Genomic DNA, 23,581 nt, shown 5'->3' on the forward strand with positions numbered 1-23,581 from the left:
TGTGGCAGTATTTACTCCAATTCTGTAATACAACAGTTTCACTGAAGTCTGTGTGAACACTAGAGTATATTTCAACATACAAATAACTTGTAGGGGTACATGGAACAATCCACTTTTGTAGGCCAAGTTTTATCTATATTTAGGTGTCAAGGTATTTTTTATTCCATTCATTTTAGTCCCTACTTTTGACATTTTTGATAATTCATGAATATTATTTTTTGTTTTGCAGACTGGAGTAGAATTAGAATTGGTAGAATCCATGCCCCTATTAGAGTGGTTGGCCAACAACTATAAGAGTTTCGGAGCTACGTTAGAAATTATCACCGACAGGTCGCAAGAAGGTTCACAATATGTTCGAGGATTTGGTGGAATTGGAGGTGAGTTTGTGCTGTTTGACTCTCATTTCGGATATACTTTTAGACCAATAAATTTGCATTTGTTGGTTTAATAATGATAAATTTCTAGTGTTTACAGGGTTGCACAAAACACTAACCATTGTTTTACAAGGCCTTACTTTGCCATTCTAGGCAGATTTAACCTTGAATTACAGCCTACAAATGTGTCTCAGGCACTGAATAATCCTGATGGGTTCTGGCACTTGGTCCTCAAGACCTAAATTTCATAATCAGTCAATCAATTAAATGTCTCACAAAGAATGCCAGGCGTCAGTGGGGCTATTCTCTCAGACTGCTGAGTGGCTGCTTAGCGTGAAGAAATATTACGCTGTAGGCTACTTTGCCAATATTTTAAATTGTTTTTGGATACCTTCCTTTGTGTTTTGACACAAGGATTTCTATCAAGGCTATCAAATTCCCTCTGTTAATCATGTCTGAGTCTTATGCTATTGGTGAGAAGAGCAAAACAATTGCACTGGCATCAAGAATGAAGATAATTATGAACCATGAAGACAGTATGCCTGTATGAAGTGGAACTGATCTTTCTTAATTGATGATCTTGAAGGATGAGAAACATGTTAAGGTAAGCTAGGCTTAGGATGTAGACAAGTGTAAGTGTTCTAAACGTGATTAAGGCTAGCCTAAGCTGAAGGCCAGTTTAAGTGTTCAAAGAATGTTTGAGGTAGATTAGGCTAGACATGAGATGTAGATCAGTTTAAATGCTGTATGTATGTTTAACCTGTGAGGCGTCACTTATGGGAGATATCGCCACTCCCGTATCGTCGCATTATCTCGCTTGCTGAACGTTCATTTGGTCTATGGTAATTTTTATTCTTTTTTGTCCCTTTTTATAGCTATGTTTTTTTTTTGTATAAAAATCCAGTTGCCATTCCCTGAAGCATAGAGCCAATAGGGCAATGAGTGGTTTCATTTCATCTACTTTTGTGTCATACCATTTTCGTGCACATGGTATTGTAGGCAGATTTTCAATATAGTCATCAAGAAACTGTTGGTAAATCTGTTCATTACTGTTACAATGTGCCATTATCTCCATTATCCTGAACAGCAAATTTCACACCTTTCATTGAACAAAAAGTAAAGAGACTCCTCTCCCTATTGGTTACTGTCAGTCACTTGGCAGTTCGATACGTGAATCAAAATTATGATTTTTCTGAATCAGGTAAATCTTACTCATTGTATTAGTGGCTTCTGAGCTAGACATCATAGGCTCTACATCGAGTAATTATAATATCTCTTCAGGCAAAAGATTTTTCTTTCACTTTGGAACACTCATTATTGGAGTTAAATGGGATGAAAACAAAAAGAAATCAATTATTTATCACTGAACGCATAAAGTATAATGCGAGGCGAGAGGTTGTTGTCCTCTGTCAGACTGTGTTTCTGTTTAAAAAAAAATGCCATTTACCCCTAATTTAGCTCATAGTGTTACCAAATGATGATCACACAATTTGTATGAGTAAAGTGTACATCTGAGCTTGATCAGTGCAGCACCATCCTTGAAAGTTGGAGAAAGTGTAAGAGAAAGTGTTGAAGGTGGTGTCATGTGGGATGGTGGCGACCGAAAGAAGCCAATGGTGATGTTTATCAGGTTAAGGAAGGCTAGGCTGTGATGTTTGTTATGAAAGTGAAGGCCTTACAAAGCTTTTTACCATTATTTGGATAACTGGATAAACTTCCTATTGAAAATAATACCTCGGCTGGAAAATGGCTACATGTGGGACACAGGCTTATTTTTTGGGGTGATTTTTGAATCTTATTTTTGCTGGGTGGTAAGATTTTTCAACCCAACCAGTCGTAAGTAGAGGATTGAGTCAAGTTAATATATCAGTTGAATGTCTCTTCCTCTTCCCATCTCCCATTGTGTCCAGTTTTTCATTAGGATTTATGTGAAATGTTTTATGCCACGAGTATCATCAGTTGGGTAATTTTTCTTGGATTTTGTAATGCCTGTTGGCATTGTAAAACCACAATTTGTACTTATGCGTTGAAAATGTGTAAAGATGATAAAAGTCGTTATTTCAAAGGACTGTCACAGCTGTTTGGATTTAAACACCATCTTGCAGTTAGTTTGCAGGTGCAAGTGAAGAGTGAGACAAAACCTGATGATAGGATAAAGGGTCCCCAGGATGGAGAAGCCTTACCCATTTAGTAGCCCACCTCTAATCAACTATTCTAGTTTGTTATTCAGGTCTTAATCTGTCCAGTTATGTTGTCAAAGTAAGGCAATCATAAAACAGTGGTTTATATTAATGAAACAAGAGGTTTAAACAATTTTGACCTTTCAAAAGTTTTGTTCTCTTTTGCTTGCTCTTTTAGATGTTTCTTCTTTAATTCCAAGGCTTTTTAAACTATTTTTGAGTAACTGCAAACACTTCTTGTAGCACAAGTGGAATGTTTAAAATTTTATTATTAGTTATCACTTTAAATAAATAAGTTAAACATTTTATTGGTAGCTTTCACTTTAGATTTTTTTTATATTTTGTTCTCTGTACCCAGTGTAACGTGTAGATGTTTGTTTGACTTGAATACTCTGTTTATAATGTTGGCTATTATTGTAAGAGCTTGTAGGCTTCTCTCTCTCAAATTATTGTAGTCTAATACTGTACCAGGTTTTTGTTGAACCTTTTCCTACTACAATACTGAAGTTTGCGAAAAGTCTGCTTACCTGGCATTTCATTCAGGTACAGTCTGTTTGCTTATACGTATAGCAAAGGTAGTTGGGGGTTTTGTGTTTCTGTTTGGTAATTTTAAAATATATGCACACACACAACTTTGAGCAGAAACTCTAAAGACGACTGTTTTCATTCGTCTTTTTGCATGTTTATGAAAAGTTCTTGAATAAACAAAAAATTATTGTTGTTCATATATTTGAATAAAAACCAGGCAAACTAGTAAAATAAGTGTTTGGTTAGTGATCTGGAGAAAGGAAGACAGTATACAAATAAGCCTCACAGCAAGGAATAACAGTCAAACAAGTGCACATGCGCAAAATGCATCCAGCTAAATGTGATTGGACAAGGGATTAAAAATCATACCATAGAGTTTGAAAATCCAAAAACATTAATCTTTAAATGTTGCAGTGGAAATGAATTTTTTTTTTTTTTTTTAAATATTTAAATTATATGTATTCTACCTGTAGTCCTTTGGAGTAATTCATTGCTTAGTACTTGCATTTTCAGTTTAGACAAAATGTATCTTCTACCAGAAGCCCTTTGGAGTAATTTATTTTATAGTACTTGCATTTTGTTATTGAGATCATGACTTTTTTATATTTAGACTTCAAAATTATCATTTTTGGGTAAACCCTCATTTTTTTGATTAAAAAAATTACCATTTGTAGGTAGAACCTCACTTTTTCAATGAACTCAGTTGTATAGTTTACCACGGGTCTCATTCATTTTTGCATTTTAGTTACTGGTACATTCTTGCAAGTGCTGACTGGCTTGTTTTAGTTTTTTGTCTTTCAGAAATTTGCTTTAAGGTGAAAAGAGAGTGTGTTTGATAGAATTTTGCCAGATCTTAAGCAGATGCTTACATTATTGAATTTTTTTTTTTAATCAGTATTGTGTTAGACTATATTTTGATTTCATTGTTCATTTATATTATGTTAGAGACTTCAGCTAAGATAATTTTGAACATATTGACACTGTATATCCTCTATCTGATCTGGGGTCACTATGATTCATAAGCCTATGAAGAATCTGAATCTACTCTTGTCCGTTGCATGTTAGGGATTCTTCGATACAAAGTGGATCTACAGTGTTTAGAGGAACTGGAAGATTTGAACGATTTTGATGTTGACCTCGATGATTATATTTAAATATTGTCATCTTGAGATACTTCTGGTCAGTGAGATGTTTAACCTGTCTGACTTGTGTGTGCTGCCCTGAATTAATCATCTGCTGTTACTAGATGAATTAATGACCTAACTCTTGATTGATGACTTTATCTAATATGGGTGGTGTTTGGAATAAGTTTTCGTGTGATGTTCTCCCTTTGGACTTGACCCTTTATCCTTGTCATGTACTAAGTGCTTTGGGATATTGACATGTATGGTTGGAGTACCCAGGAACTTCAGTGTGTGTGACATAGTCTGCCAGTTTTGCAAAGCTGTAACCTGGAAATCAGTGCAGTGTAGTATTGAGGTGTTGGCTGTATAGTTAGTGTCATTAGTGACCTGGATATGTTAACCGCTTTAATAGAACTGGGAAGACTTTTTTTTTTTTTTTTTTTTTTTTTTTTTTTTTTTTTTTTTTTTGGGGGGGGTTTTTTTTTTTTTTTTTTTTTTTTAATAAGGTAATGTGAGAATAGGTTTAACAAGTGGCATTAGTTAGGTCTTAGGTCTGTAGGTGTGTTGTTCTAAATAACTGGTAGTATTTGTATCTGATAGATAGGTGTCAATAACATAGCACACTTATATTTAGATTTTAAATGGTGGTGAACAAAGTTTATAATTAACATTAATACTTAATATTACTCTGTATTGGGTTACTTTGATATCTGTGGACAGCTTAATTTCATCCAACTGCTAAATCGTTGTCCTCATGTTCCTTGTTTTTACTTCAACTTATGTCTTAATGTGTTAGTTGTGGAATTAGTTGTTTTCAAGTCTGTGTGCTTCATGGTATTTTGCATGAATTCATTTGCTCTAGGTCTTCATCTATTCCCTTTTGCTGTGATTGTCTGCATCTCCCATAGTTCTTGATTCTGTTGCTTCCATAACTTTTTACATTTCGTAATTCATAGCACCTCTTGTGACACCATGTGATACATTTGATAAAATGTATAGACTTCACCTTTTTTCCACAACCACCGTATGGATACTTTCCTGAATGGACATTTACTTTTGCTCTCTTTCCTATAACATTGATTTTCCTCTCCGCTACATTCTTCCATTTTGTACATGAACTTTCCTGCCAGATATATACTTAGCTTACGTCGCTGACGTCACGACAGAATTCAAAACTCGCGGCAAATGCGACCGGTAGGTCAGGTGATCTACCCCACCCGCCGCTGGGTGGCAGGTGTATGAACTAATCCCCCTTTTCCAGTCATATATTTTCTGTCGCCGGTGTCGACTACATCTGTTGTCGATACCTCTCGATTTTGAATTATTACTCGTTTTCGCCCTGGATTGTTTCATCGGATTTTTGGTGAAGTGCCTGCTCCTTGGCTTGGCATTTGCGATTTGTGGACTGCTCATTTATTAACCCTTGTAATGAATGTGGAAAATTGAATGAAGAAGAATGGAAGGTGCTTTCTTCTTATGTAAGAAAGCTTGAGAAGGACAAGGTTAGGAAAGCTTCATCTAGGAGTTCTAGTAGGTCTCGTGCTAGTGAGTTTGAAGTTGATAACCCTTTTGTAGACGTAGCGCCTTTACCAGTTTCAGCCCCTGCTCCCTGCATCGAACCCGAAGATGCGCCTTTGGAGGTGGACACTATGAGAGCCACTATTCGCAGCATGGAGTTGAAAATTAAAGTGCTAGAAGGTAAGAGTGATAGTGATTTGTGCAGTGATCCCAGTGCGTGTGGGTGCGTCTGATCGGCTCCCTAATGCTTCTAGGCCTAGACCTCTTCCAGACTCCCAGACCCAGTGGAGGAGGAAAGTCGAAAGTCGCAGGAAGGTTAGGGAGAATCCCCACCGATCAGGCGTCCCCTCGGTAGCGCCTGATTTTCGCTCCCAGGCTACCTTGGATCGCGCCAAGAGAGAAGTCTTACGGCAGTGCTTCTCGTCTTCGCCTTCTCCTTTGCCCAAGCGTGGTTGGAGCTCCTCGGAAGCTTCTCGGCCGTCGAAGAGAGCCTGGCAAGCTTCTTCTGCTCTCCCCTCCAGCCCTGAAGTTTTTTCGGAAGATCTTGGATTGGATGTGAAGAAACCGAGGATTTCTTTGGAGTTTCGCTCTCCTAGTAAGGATCGAGCTGCGTCTTCCGTGAAGGACTTTGTTAAATCTCCTACACGTGTTTTGGCTAGTCTGCAGGCGCAGATTACGGCTCTTGCTGACTCTTTGATTGTGACTTCTCGTCGTAGGAAGGACGTCTCGCTCCCGGTAAAGAAGTCCAGGCGCTCTTCTCCAGGTTTTCGCTATTCGTCAGTAACTGCCCTCTCTCCAGGATTGGATCGTAGTACGAGGCGCTCTTCAACGGACAGGCGCTCTCCTGCGGACATCGTTTCTCCGTCGGACGAGAGGCATGCTTCCAGTAGACGAGCCTCTCCCTCCCGCTGGCAGACGCCAGGAGCCTGGTAGGCGTTTTTCTCATGGTAGCCGCTCTCCTTCAGGCTTCTGCTCTCCTGTGACCAGCCGCCCTTCAGTAGACAGGCGCTCTTCTCTTGTCAGCCGCCCTTCGCTTAGCAGGCACCAAGAGCCTGGTAGGCTCTCTTCTCCTACAAGGCGATCTTCTACCGATTTTCGCTCTCCTCGAGTTAGGGCGAACCGGGGAATCTGTCAGACGCTTCTCTCTGGTAGGCGCTCCGTCGCCAGAGATTCGCTCCTCCTCGCAGCAGGCGCCAAGAGCCTGATAAGCGCTTCCCGCATGGCAGGCGCTCTTCGCCAGGCAGCCACTCTCCTTTAGACAGGCGCCAGGAGCCTGATAGACGCTTTTCGCCTAGTAGGCGCTCTTCGCCAGATTTTCGCCCTGCGTTCGTTAGGCGCCAAGAGCCTAGAGTACGCCCTCATCTGGACAAGAAGGAGTTTTCAGGCAGAATCTCAACGGAAGTTATGACTTCCCTGGTTAGATGTCAGAGTTCTTCCAGACGTTCTTCTAAGGATGGACTCTCGGCTGAGGACAAGACAGCCTATCATCGTAAGGATCGTGAAGGATCTTCGGCGGAAGAAGAAATTCCTAAAGATTCCTCCGTTTCCTCATACAAGCGTTTGACGGACCTGTTGCTTCAGGAATTCGGAGACGCCCTTTCTCCTGTCGCCCCGGCCTCGCCTCTATCGTTATTTTCGACCTCGAAAACTTCGAAGGTTTCATCCTGTGTCAGGATGAAGCCTGCAATCTCTATGAAGAAGGCACTAAGAGGTTTTGGTGAGTGGCTTCTTTCGAAGGAAGAGAAAGGGAAGACGGTGTTCTCTTTCCCTCCTTCTAAGCTAACTGGAAAGCTAGGATTCTGGTATGAATCGGGAGAACCCTTGGGCCTTGTTCTTCCCTCCTCGGCAGACTCGGACTTCTCTTCACTGGTGGATTCCTCTCGACGCTCTGCCCTCATGTCTGCTAAGACGACATGGGGGATGAATGAGCTTGACCACCTGTTGAAGGGAATGTTCCGAGTCCTGGAGGTATTTAACTTCCTAGACTGGTCTTTGGGCGTTTTGGCCAAGAAGACGCAGACCCCGGATTCCATTTCACCTGAGGATCTTATCAGTGTTCTCACGTGTATGGATAAGGCAGTGAGAGATGGATCGAGTGAAGTAGCTTCCCTTTTCGGAGCGGGAGTAATCAAGAAAAGATCTGTTTACTGTTCGTTCCTGACGAAATCAGTATCTCATGCTCAGAGAGCCCCTCTCCTGTATTCTCAGCTCTCTCCTCAACTCTTCCCTAAAAAGATCATTCAGGATGTTTCTTGTGCCCTTTCAGCTAAGGCTACACAGGACATGCTAGCCCAGTCTACCAGGAAGCCTCACACTTCTTTCCAGGCTAAAACCAAGAGAGAGACTCCAGTTAGGCAGGAGCCCTTTCGAGGAGTCCCTCCTGCCAGAGCTTCTTCCTCTAGAGGATCTAGACCCGCTAAACGAGGAAGACCTTCTCTCCGATCCATCAGAGGGAAGAAAGTAGTATTCAAGGTTCTCCAGACATCAGTGGGTGCCAGACTACTGAAGTTTGCCGACGTCTGGGCCCAGAAAGGGGCGGACAACTGGTCACTCTCGATTGTCCGCAAAGGCTACCTCATTCCCTTCTTATCAAGACCTCCGTTGACGACGACTCCGAGGGAGTTGGTAGCCAAGTACAAGGACCCCATCATGAATCAAGCCCTCTCTCTAGCAGTAGATCTTATGCTGGAGAAGGAGGCGATAGAACTAGTGAAAGATCCTCATTCTGCGGGTTTTTACAACAGACTGTTCCTAGTTCCCAAGAGCTCAGGAGGAGGATGGAGACCGGTTCTGGATGTAAGCGCCCTGAATGTCTTCGTAGAAAAAAGGAAGTTCACCATGGAGACAACTTCTTCAGTATTGGCGGCTCTTCGTCCAGGGGACTGGATGGTGTCCCTAGATCTTCAGGATGCTTACTTCCATGTGCCTATCCATCCTTCTTCACGGAAATTTCTGAGATTCATGATGGGAGGGAAGATCTTCCAATTCAGGGCCTTGTGCTTCGGCCTTTCGATAGCCCCTCAAGTTTTCACGGGTTTAATGAAGAATGTAGCGCAGTGGCTACATTTGGAGGGAGTGAGGCTGTCTCTCTATCTAGACGATTGGCTGATCAGAGCAAGCTCACAAGAACGATGTCTGGAGGACCTACAAAAGACACTGACTTTAGCAAGTTCGTTGGGGCTTCTGGTGAACTTCCAGAAGTCACAAATTAATCCCCAGTCAAGAGCTGATATATCTGGGGATTCGGATGGTTTCTCCGGATTTTCGGGCATATCCGTCACCAGAGAGGATTGCTCGTTGCCGAGAGAAACTAACGACCTTCCTAGAGAAAGATGCATGCACAGCGAGGGAGTGGATGAGTCTGTTGGGGACACTCTCCTCGCTGGAGCAATTAGTTTCTCTTGGAAGGTTGCATCTCAGACCTCTCCAATTCTTCCTTTACCGGAATTGGAGGGGTCTCTCTCTAGATCTGGAATTCTCCTTCATGATATCAAAAGGAATCAAGAAGGACCTTCTGTGGTGGGCAGACCCTCTCCGATTTGCAGAAGGTCTGTCTCTGTACATGCCAATCCTGAACCAAGTATTGTTTTCCGACGCGTCGGGGACGGGTAGGGGTGCGACCTTAGGGTCAAGAGAAGTGTCAGGCACCTGGGAGGGGGAACAGGTGTCCTGGCACATAAACAACAAAGAGTTGATGGCAGTGTGGTTGGCGTTAAAAGCCTTCGAGCCCCTCGTCCGAAACGCTATAGTTCAGGTCAACTCGGACAACACCACAGCCTTGGCTTACATAAGAAAGCAGGGGGGGACACACTCCTTCTCCCTGTACGAAACAGCAAAGGGCTTGCTGTTGTGGTCTCAGGCAAGGAAGATCGTTCTCCTCACCAGGTTCGTACAGGGAGAAAGGAATGTCAGGGCCGATCTCCTGAGCAGGAGGGATCAAGTGCTCCCCTCAGAGTGGACTCTGCACTCAGAAGTTTGCCAAGACCTGTGGAGGTTATGGGGCAGACCTCATATCGACCTATTTGCGACAGCAAAGAACAAAAGGATAGACCTCTACTGCTCCCCGATCTCAGACCCAGGAGCAGTGTCAGTGGATGCTTCCTTCTAGACTGGAGAGGTCTGGACGTCTATGCCTTTCCTCCATTCAAGATTTCTGGAGGTCAAACACTCAGAAAGTTTGCGGCCTCGGAAGCGACAAGAATGACGCTGGTAGCTCCATTCTGGCCGGCCCAAGATTGGTTCACAGAGGTACTGGAATGGCTGGTGGACTTTCCAAGAGCTCTTCCACAAAGAGTAGATCTGCTCAGACAACCCCACTTCGACAGGTATCACAAAAACCTCCCCGCTCTCAATCTGACTGGCTTTCAACTGTCAAAAGTCTTGTCAGAGCGAAGGGGTTTTCAGTTAAGGCAGCGAAGGCTATCGCCTCAGCTAGAAGGCCCTCTACCCTTAAGAGTCTACCAGTCGAAGTGGGACGTCTTTCGCCGTTGGTGCAGAAACCAGAAGCTTTCCTCTTCCAGTACCTCTGTGACCCAAATCGCAGATTTCCTGGTTTTTCTCAGGGAAAAATGCGGTCTTGCAGTTTCAACCATCAAAGGATATCGGAGCATGTTAGCAGCTGTGTTTAGGCACAGGAACCTAGATATCTCCAACAACAAAGATCTACATGATCTGCTAAGATCTTTCGAAACTTGCAAGAAACCCTCGACTGAAATTCCGAGCTGGAATCTGGATGTGGTTCTTCGTTTCCTGAGGTCCTCGAAGTTTGAACCACCCCAGTCATCTTCTTTCAAGGATCTTACGAAGAAGGCTCTGTTTCTTTTGGCTTTAGCATCTGCCAAGAGAGTTAGCGAGCTTCATGCTCTAGAAGGAAGGGTAGGTTTCAAAGGAGATTCCGTGATTTGTTCCTTCCTTCCTTCTTTTCTAGCTAAGAACGAGAACCCCTCAAATCCTTGGCCAAGGAGTTTTGAGGTTCCAGGCTTAGCTCCCCTGGTAGGGGAAGAGCCAGAAAGAACTCTTTGCCCTGTGAGGAGTTTAAGATACTACCTCCAGCGGAAGAAGTCTCTTAAGGGCATTAAGGACAGACTTTGGTGCTCTGTAAAGGATCCCAGTAGACCATTGTCTAAAAATGCTTTGTCCTTCTTTATTAGAAGCCTCGTGAAGGAAGCACATTTGGCTTGCTTGCGGTGAGGATCAGTTAAAGCTTTTGAAAGTCAAGGCTCATGAGGTAAGAGCCATTGCTACGTCCTTGGCTTTCAACAAGAATATGTCACTCCAGAATCTGATGAAAGCAACATTCTGGAGATGCAATTCATTATTCGCGAACCACTACCTTAGAGACGTCAAGATTACTTACGATAAGTGCTTCGCGTTAGGCCCGTACGTATCGGCAGATTCGGTGCTGGGGCAGGGAGCTGAAGCATATCCTTTGTAAAAAAAATTTTTCCCTTATTGTTTGTATTGTGTTTTTATGTTTGTTTGAAAGAGGATGCGGGTAGGCATCTCTTTCTATTCGTATTGCTAACATTAGAATGGTTAGGTGATCTGTTTGTGCTAGAGCTCCCTGCATTGGTAGTGGTCAGGCTCTGTCATTTAAGAGGGCGAATCCCCATTGACATGATCCGACTTGGATACTACTGAGTAAGCGGATATCAAATCCCTTCGGTAGACCCAAAGAGTCTTTTCAGCTGTAGGTCACGCCCTCGCTGTAGCTCTTCAGGCTTTGCAGACTAATAGACAGTACCTATGAAGTCTTCAGCCTTATCAGGTAAGAACCAAGGTTTGTTAGTATCCTACAACAGATGTTGTTTCCCCTTTTTCCTTGTTAGCTCTGTCTCTTTCCCTCCTCCAAGGGTGTCAATCAGCTAAGTATATATCTGGCAGGAAAGTTCATGTACAAAAATGATATTGTTATTTTACAATAAAGTTTTGTACATACTTACCTGGCAGATATATACTTAGCTTACGTCTCTGACGTCACGACAGAATTCAAAACTCGCGGCAAACGCGACCGGTAGGTCAGGTGATCTACCCCACCCGCCGCTGGGTGGCAGGTGTATGAACCAATCCCCCTTTTCCAGTCATATTTTCTCTTCCACCTGTCTCCTGAGGGGAGGCTGGGAGGGCCATCAATCATATATATCTGCCAGGTAAGTATGTACAAAACTTTATTGTAAAATAACAATATCATTTTTATGAAGACTTTTACCTAATAAACATACTGACCTCATAAACAGTTTCGCCTCAAGCATTTTCATCTCTTAACATTTTCACCTCAGATTCTGCTGTTAGTCTAAGGTCATCCACACACATAGCAGCTCACAGGGTCCCTTATTTTTGTACTTATGAAGTTTGTTTCATTACTATTATGAGCAGTAAAAGGCACAGCACTAAGCCTTCTGTGTAACATTTATATAATTTTTCTGATACATTTGCAATTTTATGGAAGAGAAGATCACTAGCTTAATGAGTCTTTCTGGTACCCTCTGCGTCTGTAATGCCCATTCAATTATTTGTCCTGGCACAATGTCAAATGCCATTTCAAGATCCACGAGTATTTGGCAAATTCTGTTCTTTGTTGCATGGCACTTCTTGTAATTCGCACTTTTCTGTAGGTTGTGTCTATTGCTGGTCTAGCGTGAAACCAAACTGATTTGTATTAATTTTAAAGATATTATTCAACCTTTCCTCTTGTTTTGATTCATAGTACTAGAATTAGCTCATGGTTGACTTGCTTTCCTTCCTTCTACTTATTATTAACTTTTTCGTTATTCTCAGTTGTCTTGGGGCTTTTCCCTTTTTCATCTTTCTGAAGGCCCTCAACCTTGAAAGTTGTCATGTTCTTCATGTGTCCCTCATATTATGTCAGCATCCCCATAGGGTGTTGCTCTTTTCACTCGAGGCTTTCAGCATACTGCCGCTTTCATTCTGGTAATTCTTATTTTCAATTTTTAATTTTCAGCTGTAAAGTACTTGTCTATTTTCCATCCCTCCTTGGGCACTTAGCTGTCTTGAATATTTTCTCCTTTTCTTATTGCTATGCTGAGCATCTGATTCCACATTTCCCAACTTCTTTTTGCCCTTGTAAACTGGTATTAGCCTGCTGCCCTCTCTTCCTTACAGTATACTGCTCTATCCTCTTCTTTGCCTGGCCTGTGTCAGAACTTGAAGGTGCTATTTTCTTCAGTTGATTTTTTTATATTTTTTTAACTTAAGTGTTGTTAGTAAATAAATATAGATATTACTAGGTTCTGTGATGTGCTGTGTGATAGTCTTCCAAAGTGGACTTCCTAATCAGATGCCATCTAATGATAGAAAACAAAGATTTATGAACTTGAAACAATAAAGTACTATAATTTTTTGAATGTCAGTACTGTGCTTATCATACCAATCTTGTCAGTAGCTAGTCTTAACTATTTGAAAATAAATTTGAGTAATTTTTCAACTATTGACTCAATTTTTAATGCTGAAGCTAATATGTGCCCCTTTATTATAGGAAGACACGTTTGGAGGTAGATGCTAATTATAGTTTGTTCATATACGGAACAAACCTTCGGTCTTAACATTAGGATTTACTAGTGCCAAACTGGAAACCTGTAGAATTAAAATCACACTTGTGAGATCCAGGGACTATTGGCATCTATACCAGGTCACGGGGCATGTATACCCAGAATGCCGACGGCGACCTGTGACCCATCAGTTATTTTCCTACCGCCTTTTAAGATAAGACGTGTTTACTGTCTATCTGATTTAAAGCCGGTTTTCAGTTTGCCCGTTTTTTTATCCATTTCATTTTTCATTTCTTATTACTTTTTCTTTCTCCGAGTGTGCTCAGTGTGAGTGTGATCGGTAAGAGTGTATAAGTGGTATGATGGAGATTTTTGCCTCAACATCGGGATCATCTGCCGTTTCGAAGAGGAGACAAAGGAAATGCCCAGGAGTCAGTGGCTTTCCTTGTTCTAGATTTCTAACTTCGGTGTCGATGGATCCTCATCCAACATGTAGTAGGTGCAGGGAAAACGTATGTACGATTACTAATCCATGTTCTGTTTGTCGTGGTTGGTCGGTGGAACAGTGGAAAAAGTTCTATGAGAAAGGCCAATACAAAAGGAAGGTGGTGACGCCATCTTTGGATGACCAAACCTTACCGGCTTCTTTTGTATCGGCATTAAACCAGGCTGCTCCATATGTTTCTCCACCTGCTTTTGATTTGTCCCATACCCCTTTGGTTTCTCCTAGCGATTCATTATCGGAAACGTCAGGAGGGGTCTTGGGTAATTTTATACATAATATGCACGCCCCTTTGTTCCCAGCAGGTAGAGGGGGAGCATCGCCATCTTTGTTCCAGACGCCGGCTCCCGAAGCGCATAGGTTGGACGGTACGTGGTCAGTGCTAGGCCTACCAGGCGTACCAACCTTGGATGGTTTGCTTGCGCATTATATGGTGTCACGGTTCCAGCAGGGTCCGGCAGCGCTGAATGTTCCTCATCCCCCTGGCTTGCAATTTATGGGAAATAATGCCGCGGCTACACCATCAAATTCAATGTTTACAGCGATGCAGAACCTGGGAGGTAGTTTGGCAGCAAACGTGCAGTTGCCAGCAGAAGCCGCACAGTCTCTCCCTACGAGATTGGTGACGTCACAACATACGTCACACCGATATGGCAGGCGTGATGACGTCACAGACTGTTTCTCGGCCTATTTCGCTGCACCCAGACTCAAATACGCCTTCTGACTCGGCAATACAAACTGTAATGCAGAAATTACAGGATATAGAGAAGAGAATGGATAAGAGAGACAAAAAGAAAAGGTGTGATTCGCCTTCTTCGTCTTCTTCCTCTAGTTCGGCGTCATCGCTAAGTCTGATGACGTCATGGCGAGCGCCAGTCAAGCGTTGGAGGATTCGGGATTTCGCGACTGATCCTCGGGCTAAGAGGAGAAGAGGGAATTCTTCTTCATCTTCAGACCAGGAGTGTCTTATCCCAGTCAGCAGGAAGGTTGGGAAGTCAGTGGCTAGTAAGCACAAAGCTAGCAGACGAAGCTGTTTGCAAGAATCCGAACAAGCGAGAGAGGCGACGGACTAGCGGCCGATGCGGAGTTGCCAGTTCGGATTACAAAGACTACGATACCGCTGGTAAAATCGACGTTGGCGGCGAAAGGTGCAGCAGAGGATAGAATGCAGGTCCCAGTCTCGCCCGTAAGGCCATTCAAAATACGCACAAAGGATGATAAGGCTCCTATTAAAAGTACGAAAAATAGGGAGTTGGCAACCTCGTCGGATACGTTTGTGGAAGGCAGTGTCCGTCTGGATGAAAGGTCGAGGCAGAGTTCTCCGACGCTCGAAAACGATACCAATACTAATAGAGACGAAGTTATATTTGTTTCAAGGGAGCCTTCATCTTGGAGATCTAGACGAGATTATCGCTCTAGATCCGTGAGCAGAGAAAGAGTTGGGCGTTCTCGTTCCCCTGCTGACTATTCGGGATTGAGCCAATGGCGGCCAGCAAAGATCAAAGAGGCCGCGGCCGTAGGGGCAGGCGGCCGTAGGGGCAGGCGGCCGTGGGGGCAGGCGGCCGTGGAATTCCTGGCCGTAGGGGCAGGCGGCCGTGGAATTCCTGGCCGTTTGTCAGAAGATAGGGGTGAGACAACATCCCTTGTGACGGAGAACAGTACGTTAGAGCCGAAGGAAGGAGAAAACCAAGAGTTTCTGGCCTCGTATGCAGAGGTGATTGATTTGGTTCGTCAATTCAATAACCTTTCGGAGAAGACAGAAACACCGGCCAGTATGCTTCCTCCTGGAATTGGCATGGTATTTGGATTAAAAAGGGATACCAAGGTGTCGTATGAATTGCCTTGTTCGAGTCGTGCGGATTCTGTCTTACAACACGTAAACGCAAAGATTGCAGGAAGGGATAATTCCTTAAGATCTAATAGATCATTTAAATTTATTCCTCCTCCAGTGATGAAGCAAAGGAAATATTATACGACACCGAAGGTCCCTTTGCTGTCTAGACAAGTGAACCCTAATGTTGTAAGATTAAGACCTGTGGAGTAACCTTGGATCAGGTTAAAATGGAGTGCCCTTCGATGACGTACCAAGAGGCTGCTACGTTAGAAGCAACAGCTTCTCCTGTCTTTCAGACTGCTTCTTGGTTAGATTTTTGGTCAACAGCAGTGGCGAAGATTGCATCCTCTGAAGTGACAAGAAAGGTAGTGGATGAATCATTGTTCATTAGATTACTACAGTCAGGTTCCAAGGCGATTGCGTACCTGACAAACTTAAGTGCCAATGTTTGGGCAAAGCATACTGTGATTGGTGTTGTAGAGGGAACTTGTCTCCACTCGGTATCACTATTCAGCAGTTAGCAGACTTTCTGATATATCTCGGAACAGAAAAGCATATGTCTGTATCCGCAGTGAAGGGGTACAGGGCTGCTCTAGCCTTAGTCTTACGAATGAAAGGGGTAGACATTTCGTCTTCATGGGAGTTGGCCATGCTGATGAGGAGCTTTGAACAGTCATGTCCACCAAAGGAACTAAAAGCCCCAGATTGGGATCTGACCATGGTACTGAGTAGTCTTGCAAAACCCCCCTACGAACCACTAAGGCAGTCCACGGATAGGAGCCTGACCCTGAAGACAGTCTTCTTACTGGCCCTGGCTTCAACCAAAAGGGTGGGGGAGCTACATGGCCTGTCATATCTCATAAAACACTCAAGAGGTTGGAGGTCAATGGTATTTGAGTTTGTTCCAGAATTCGTGGCCAAGACCCTAAACCCAACAATAGTGGACGGCAGATTCGACTCCGTTGCCATACCTTCCTTGGCAGACTTTGTAGACAATGACAAAGATGAGATGCTTCTGTGCCCCGTCAGGGCACTAAGGGAGTACTTAAGAAGAACAAGGCACCTCAGACCGGGGTGCCGGAGGTTGTTCGTAAGTACAGGACGGAACAAGAAGGAAGTGTCCAGGAATACAATATCGTTTTGGCCAAGGGAGACGATCAGAAATGCTTATATGACAGAAGACAGGGGGTCAAATAGCCAGGTGGGAGCTAGAGCTCATGACATCAGGGGCTTGAGTCCTTCTCTGGCATTTAAGAAGAACATGTCTGTGGAGAGAATTCTGAAAGCTGGGGTGTGGAAACGCCAAACAACTTTCACCTCATTTTATTTGAAAGACGTTGCCCATAGATCCTTGGACACTTTTTCCTTGGGTCTAGTGGTGGCGGCCCAACAAGTGATATAGCTGATCCAGTACCCCTAGCGGGTCAGTTTGCGTCTAGTCTAAGGTGAAGGTATGAAAGTAGAATGAATGGGATGACTGGTCTTTTTTCTTTACTACTTTCTTCCTACTCCTTTAACTACGGGCAATATGAAGGAGGGTACCGACATATGCTGGAACGGACTAGATGCAGGTGAGGTGGTCAGCCATACTGTGAAGCTATCTTAGGTTATGATATACTTTTCAGTAGCAACACACCCCTCTAGATAATAGGGAAGAGAGGGGTGAGGGTGGATCCAGTTACAAGGGACAAGAGTAAACCCTAGAATGGTATCAACACCCAGTGAGGGAAACCAATAGATTCGCTTATATCCTTGGTTCTAGGTTCATTGTCCATTCTCTTAGAATTTCCCTAATATATTCGGAAATGGATAAGGTGGCAAACTCCCAGTCAGTTGTAGAGACTTACCTCCCTCCAATAAGTAAGTCTATCCTGATGTTAAGACCGAAGGTTTGTTCCGTATATGAACAAATACCAAATTTGTAACTAATTTGTATTTTTCATAACTAACAAACCTGAGGTCATAACAGGTAAAGGCCCACCTCGAACCACCCCTCTAGCAGTCTAAACTGGGTTAGAAATATAACTGATGGGTCACAGGTCGCCGTCGGCATTCTGGTTATACATGCCCCTTGACCTGGTATAGATGCCAATAGTCCCTGGATCTCACAAGTGTGATTTTAATTCTACCGGTTTCCAGCTTGGCGCTAGTAAATCCTAATGTTAAGACCTCAGGTTTGTTAGTTATGAAAAATACAAATTAGTTACAAATTTGGTATTTTTTTTATTTTGTAATTTTAGTATTAACTTTTTAGCATTCTATTTTGATACTTCATGTGATGATAGTTTCATTATTTTGATGGTTGTTGTTCAAGATCTTGGAATATAGTTTGTAGCAGGTAGACTTTTAACGGAATATTGAGTAATTTTGTGTGAAGAAGAATAAAAATATTTGAGGTATGTTTGCATTGGAAATAACTGCATATCAGTTTTAGTTGTTTTGATAGGATTCCAAGTGTGGGTTAGTGTGTGCAGTTGTATTGCAAGTAAATGGCAGTATATTGCAATTTGCATGCTTATTTGTCAGTTGCTTGGTAATAGGCAGCATTTTATCCAGTTTGAAGGAAAAGTCTGGTGTGATACATGTGTAGTACTGAAGGTTCTGGATGGTATCCATTCACCTCCCAATTGCGTTGGCTTGTCCCACTTACATTTCCAACTTTTACCTTATTTTGCCCCAATTTCCACTTTTTATCATGAACAAATTAATTAGAGCCAGTATCATGTGTTCATTAATGATCTGGTCAAACTAATTTACAATAATTGTAATAGTTTTTTAGATATAGGATCCAACTGGGTTGGTCAGAGATCAGTCATGAAAAAGTTGCTGTAAATAAAGTGATCTTTCTTGGAATAGATTTCATCTATTTGATCATTATGTTTTAAGGTTGGACATGTATCAAGCTAGCTTTTGCTAGTTCTTGTTAGATTGTTTTTCTGGATCCTTTACTCAAAAATTAGGCCAGAAATAAAAATTAAGGAAACAGGTTTGTTAATCACTCAGCTGATTTCATGGCCCTTGATTTTGCTACAGTACAAGGTATTTTTATATATTTAATAGATTTGTCAGCAGATGTAACATGAGTTTTTCCTTCTTGTTTCAGGAATATTACGTTACAAAGTGGACTTACAACAATTGGCAGACTTGGAGGAAGAGTTTAATGATATTGACCTTGACGATTACATGTAAATAATTTCACTGCCAGGAAGTAAAGCTTAGACAGTGAAAGAAGAAGACCAATGTTGTAGGGGAGCATATATTTGAGACGGGAACCACCTGGGGAGAGAGAACGATGCTCTCTTACGTGTGCCGGGTGCTGCATGGCTCTTGCGTCCCCTCGTTGACATGCAAGTCACTACAAACCACTTGTGTTGGTGGTTTTAATTGTTGCCTGACAATCAGGCTTTTCTGTTTATAATATTAAATTTTGAATATAATTATAAAACATTAATAATCCTTGGTATTGTACTAGGAGAGGGCACATTGTGTGGGTGCTCGGGAGAAGGGGGGTGGGGAGACATTGATGTGCAGTAAGGGGAGGGGTGAGAGAAGGGGTTTAGACTACTGGAGTCTTTGGTTCTCAGCCAACGCCGTCGTCACCTTTGGTCTTTTGTTTATGGCCATTGATGTGGCGAATTCCACATGCTCAGCTTTTTATTAAAAGATTTTTATCTCCGTCGTCTCAACTCAAAGCAAGGGAAGTACTTACAGAAGTTTAGAATGCAAAAAACAACTTTGGTGTTCAGATTTGTTTTTAAAATATAATTAGAATTATATATACATTATATGTATATCATGGGCCTTCCAATCTGTTGAACTATTTGCATTGGTTTATGAAATCTATATTTTTGGACAGCTAACCTTGGCCCTAGTGACATAGGCATATCAGTGCTATATTTTGCATTTGCGTGTAAAAAGATGTATCAAATTCGTCAGCCCCTGGAGTTGGTGTAACAGTATGTGGCTTTATGGTTATAGCTAATTTTATATAAAATGGAATCATCTTTTATAAGAAAATTATAAAGTACCTGTATTTTGTAATAGAAACAAAAAGCTGAATCTGTGGGAATCAGATGAAGCTTATTAATGATATGTATGTCCCAAGGGGCTGTTGCTGCTAAATTTTGAGTATTGCAGAAATGTCAGGTTTTCAGGGTTTTCATTCTCAAATGGTCATGGCTTTTAGCTCATGTTTAACCAGGGCCTGGGCTAGTTCTTTACAGGCTGACCCACTTTCAGGAAATGTAATATATTAAAAAGGAAATCTTAGAGCTCTTTATGATTATAAGGGAAAGTATGCTAAAATGTAGTTTTCCTTCTTTTGGAAGCAAACGAGTAAAGAATATTTCAGTGAGGAGAGTCCAAGTTTTAACCATGAATACGTTTTGTCACAGTTCTTCATTGAGGAATTTGCATAATCATTGAGCATGTCCAAACGTTGATTTAAGGTGACTGCTGAAGGTGTCAAATTTATTCTGGCCAGATGGAACATTCATTACTCATTGTTGTACTTTTAACCTTAGCTTTAAATACTGGATTTAAACTGAAAATTTAATGTAAAATGTAATTTCCATTTTTGCTGCTACCATTTCAGTGTCTACAGTCTGCAGTTTTGATATATATATATATATATATGTTGGGACGTGCACTCTGACTCCATAAACTCTTCAATAGGGCACTGTGACATTGTGTATTGGTAGTAACTAAGATGGATTATTATGAGGCAAAATTAGTTTTTGTACCCCATACCACATCTGTGGGGGGATGTTCTCTTGTAAATGATAATCCTGGGATATTTCCTCCTGATACTGTGATGACTATATACTGCTGTTGTTTTTGTTTCTGTTTTTTGTTAGATGATACTCGTAGAGAGTCAGGGTATGTTAATTAAGGAACTCCGTGGTGAAAGGGTAGACTATCAAAACAACAGGAACTGATGTTATTGATATCAAGTGAAGTGAAAACACTTAACTGTGCAATACGAGTGGTATATTAATAAGGAAAAACTTATGTAGCTGATAAGGATCTCCTGACTTGAATACTTGAGGGACAGCCCCCAGTGTCTTCTCTTTGGAATAAGATAACTGAATATCTTGGGTTTTCCAGATATGCCACTGTCTTTATTTGTAGGATCTGGCTGTCATTTGTGATCCAAGACAAGGCAACAAGTACTGCCAGTCTCGTCTAGAAGTTTTGTGTAGTTCTTTTTTAATTTAGCAAAAAAAAAAAGTATTGCAACATCGCAGCCAGGCAAAGCGTTTTTGTCTGTAGAGGTGAACTTTATGATGTGCCTGGCTAAGTGTTGTGGAGTACTGTATACAGTATTGCCATAATGTTTGACTTTGTGGGACTCCTCCACAGGGTCATCAGGTTTTTCTTGTTGTTTTGATAAAGTTTATCCCCAGTATGGTTACTTTTTGCCAAACTGTAGTATCTGTGCCTTATTGGGTATTTTATGTTCCTGTTCTAAAGGACAGGGTATAAGTATTTGCGCGAGGAAATGATGATATAGGATGAAAAAAAACCTTTAATATTCAGGATTACCAGATGTGTCTGCACATTACCTCAGTTCGCACTTGCAGTTTAGGTCAAAGAATTTGGTAAAAGTGGGAGATTCTGAATCTGGGAAGTGTGGTAGGTGCCGTAATAAAATGCAGCTGCATTGTGGATTGCACAAAGAAAGAAATCTGGAAAACATGTTGCCGTAGGTCTATTTCAATTCTATACAGTATATTTTTGTTTATTTGGCAACAAGTGACTTTGATCCACAATGCATTTGCTGAAACATCCAAACTCCCAGAATTTAGATTTAAATGCCACAGTATTTTGAGATATGGCAGAAAATAAGTTATTGGCTGCCTTTCTGTTACTTAAGGTTTCTATGTATTTTTTACAAAACAAACTGTCCTCACAATGTGAATTTTTGTCACATAACCTTTTCCTGTATGTAACAAGTCATTGTGATTGCATGCTATTTTATTTGTTTTTAAACGCTTATGGTTAATGAAAGGAAGTACAGTTAATTAGCATACAAGAAAAGTTTATACATGTGTAAATTTGGTAATTATTGTTATTTTTTTATTCTTTATCATCGTAGAGTGAGGCAGGCAATCGTAAATGAATATAATCAGCAGATGTGCCTCAAACAACACTTGAACATTTGAACATTGTTTAGGGTACTAATATGCTCCATTAAGTCGTAATCTCGTAATTCTCCAGTTTAGTTAAAATTGCTTTTGATATGAAATAATGATAATTGTAACTTTAGATATGAAATTTAAGAAAGAAAATAAAGATGGTCTGATCGTTATTCCGTCTCCAACCAGAAATCCCCCAGCCCAAGTCAGCCGCCGGTGTATTATTTTTTTTTCTCGGGTTTTCATGAAGACCTGTATGGATCGGCAAATTAAATACTTTAGGGAAAGTTAACATTTGTTTCCTTTTAACCTCAATTTAATTTTAAGCTTCCAGTTCACCATTTTTAATGAAAAAAATAAACACTTATCATAATTTCACGCATAAAATATTTTAGTACTGAAGTCTAATAAAATCTTCCACCAATACAAGTGTAGGGTACCTATGAGTAGTATATGGAGACATTAACTGGCCATATCTTCATAGCTCCATATTAGTTTGTTTGGAGTGCTGTAAAAATGCAAGCAAGGGACTCCCTACTTACACACAAGGTTGTTTCAGAAATGATCATGACTGCAGTTCCCTATTAGAAACAATTGACTATTAGAGAACTCAAAGTGAAATACTCCAACAATGAAAGATGTATGAATTCATAACGTGTACAAAAGTAAATCTTAAAATGCTACACTGCAGTGCATTTTTGTGTCTGAACCTCCTACTATTCATATAGCAGTCCATTTCAGAGCTTATGTACTAATAATCATTTGCTAAGTGTTAAGTAATTTATATATAAGCACAGTTGTAACTGTTAGGAAACCTGGTTTGCATTTCTGATATTCCATCTTGTTATAGAGGGTAATGAGAAGCGGCAAAGACAAGGACTCACTCATATACTATCGGCCAACTATGACAAAAATAAGGCAATTCTACCACCAAATATCCTTACTCTACCCAGGATAGTAGTTAGCCTGATATTGACGGACATATTACAGTAATCTACCACTTTCTTAGTACAGGTAATTAAGGATCAAACTTTCAAATGGTTAATTTACTCTTAAGAAGTCTGGCAAAATTTGTTCAGCCTTTATATGGTTGCATTTTATTCGCTACAATACTTATAAATAATTTGTATTGCGCTTCGTAGTACAGTATAATAGCAAAGTAAATAAATGGTTATATTAGTTTCTCAAAAGTTCATCCAGTAAAATCAGAGGCTTACGTTTTGGATTAGTACAACTTATTGTTAACTATAGAATTAGAATAATTGAAACAATGTAAATCAGAAAGTTAATAGGGAGTAGAGAAGCGAAGCTTATAAGCTGTTTTTTGGCTATGAACGAAAATTCAGTCAACTTTGTTTAATATGTGCAGTCAGAGCTTTAACTTACATCAGAATTATACATGGTTGCAGACCCTAAGCCTTTTTAGTCCAAGAGCTAAAGCCCTTTGAACTAACCGAGAATGGCCAAAAGCGAGAGTGGTTGCTTCTAGGGTAAAAAAAGTGTGCAGAATCCAAAAATGGGCGTCTTACAAGTCCCTGGTTGGACATGTGCCGTTAAGACACCATTTACCGTCATGACGGCCGTGGCAGAGTTCCGACCGAATGTGACAACCAAAGCCTTGGTGACAACTTGAGGCGGAACTGTCATCGATTAATGATATTCCTATTCTGTCATTATAGTAACAGCATTTTATAAATTTTAAATGAATTATTAATGTTTTAAAAAATATATATGGGTGCAGTTCAAAAACGTAGTGTACACCATAGAGTTTATCATTTACATTTCAGAGTGATATGATGAATGCATGATGACAAACTCCTAATGAGCAATCCCAGGATCTTCCAAGCCTGTGGAACGCATTTGTAAACTTCATATT

At 41.3% G+C, this 23,581-nt stretch overlaps 1 protein-coding gene across 4 annotated transcripts in view; it reads left to right on the top strand.

Annotated features, from left to right (window-relative positions):
• LOC135224424 (eukaryotic peptide chain release factor subunit 1) overlaps window positions 1-21,997 on the top strand; it is a 40,457-nt gene extending 18,460 nt beyond the window's left edge. For 3 of the 4 annotated variants that reach the window (XM_064263409.1, XM_064263411.1, XM_064263410.1), the window contains exons 11-13: window positions 230-377; window positions 4,148-4,261; window positions 18,672-21,997. In XM_064263409.1, coding sequence (XP_064119479.1) covers window positions 230-377; window positions 4,148-4,236 — 237 coding nt within the window. In that variant the 3' untranslated portion in view covers window positions 4,237-4,261; window positions 18,672-21,997. The remainder of the gene's footprint in view (window positions 1-229; window positions 378-4,147; window positions 4,262-18,671) is intronic. The other variant, XM_064263412.1, reaches the window with a different exon arrangement.
• Window positions 21,998-23,581: the final 1,584 nt, after the last annotated feature.

This window comes from Macrobrachium nipponense, chromosome 12 (assembly GCF_015104395.2).
Source record: "Macrobrachium nipponense isolate FS-2020 chromosome 12, ASM1510439v2, whole genome shotgun sequence".
In the NCBI taxonomy this organism is placed as follows: domain Eukaryota; kingdom Metazoa; phylum Arthropoda; class Malacostraca; order Decapoda; family Palaemonidae; genus Macrobrachium; species Macrobrachium nipponense.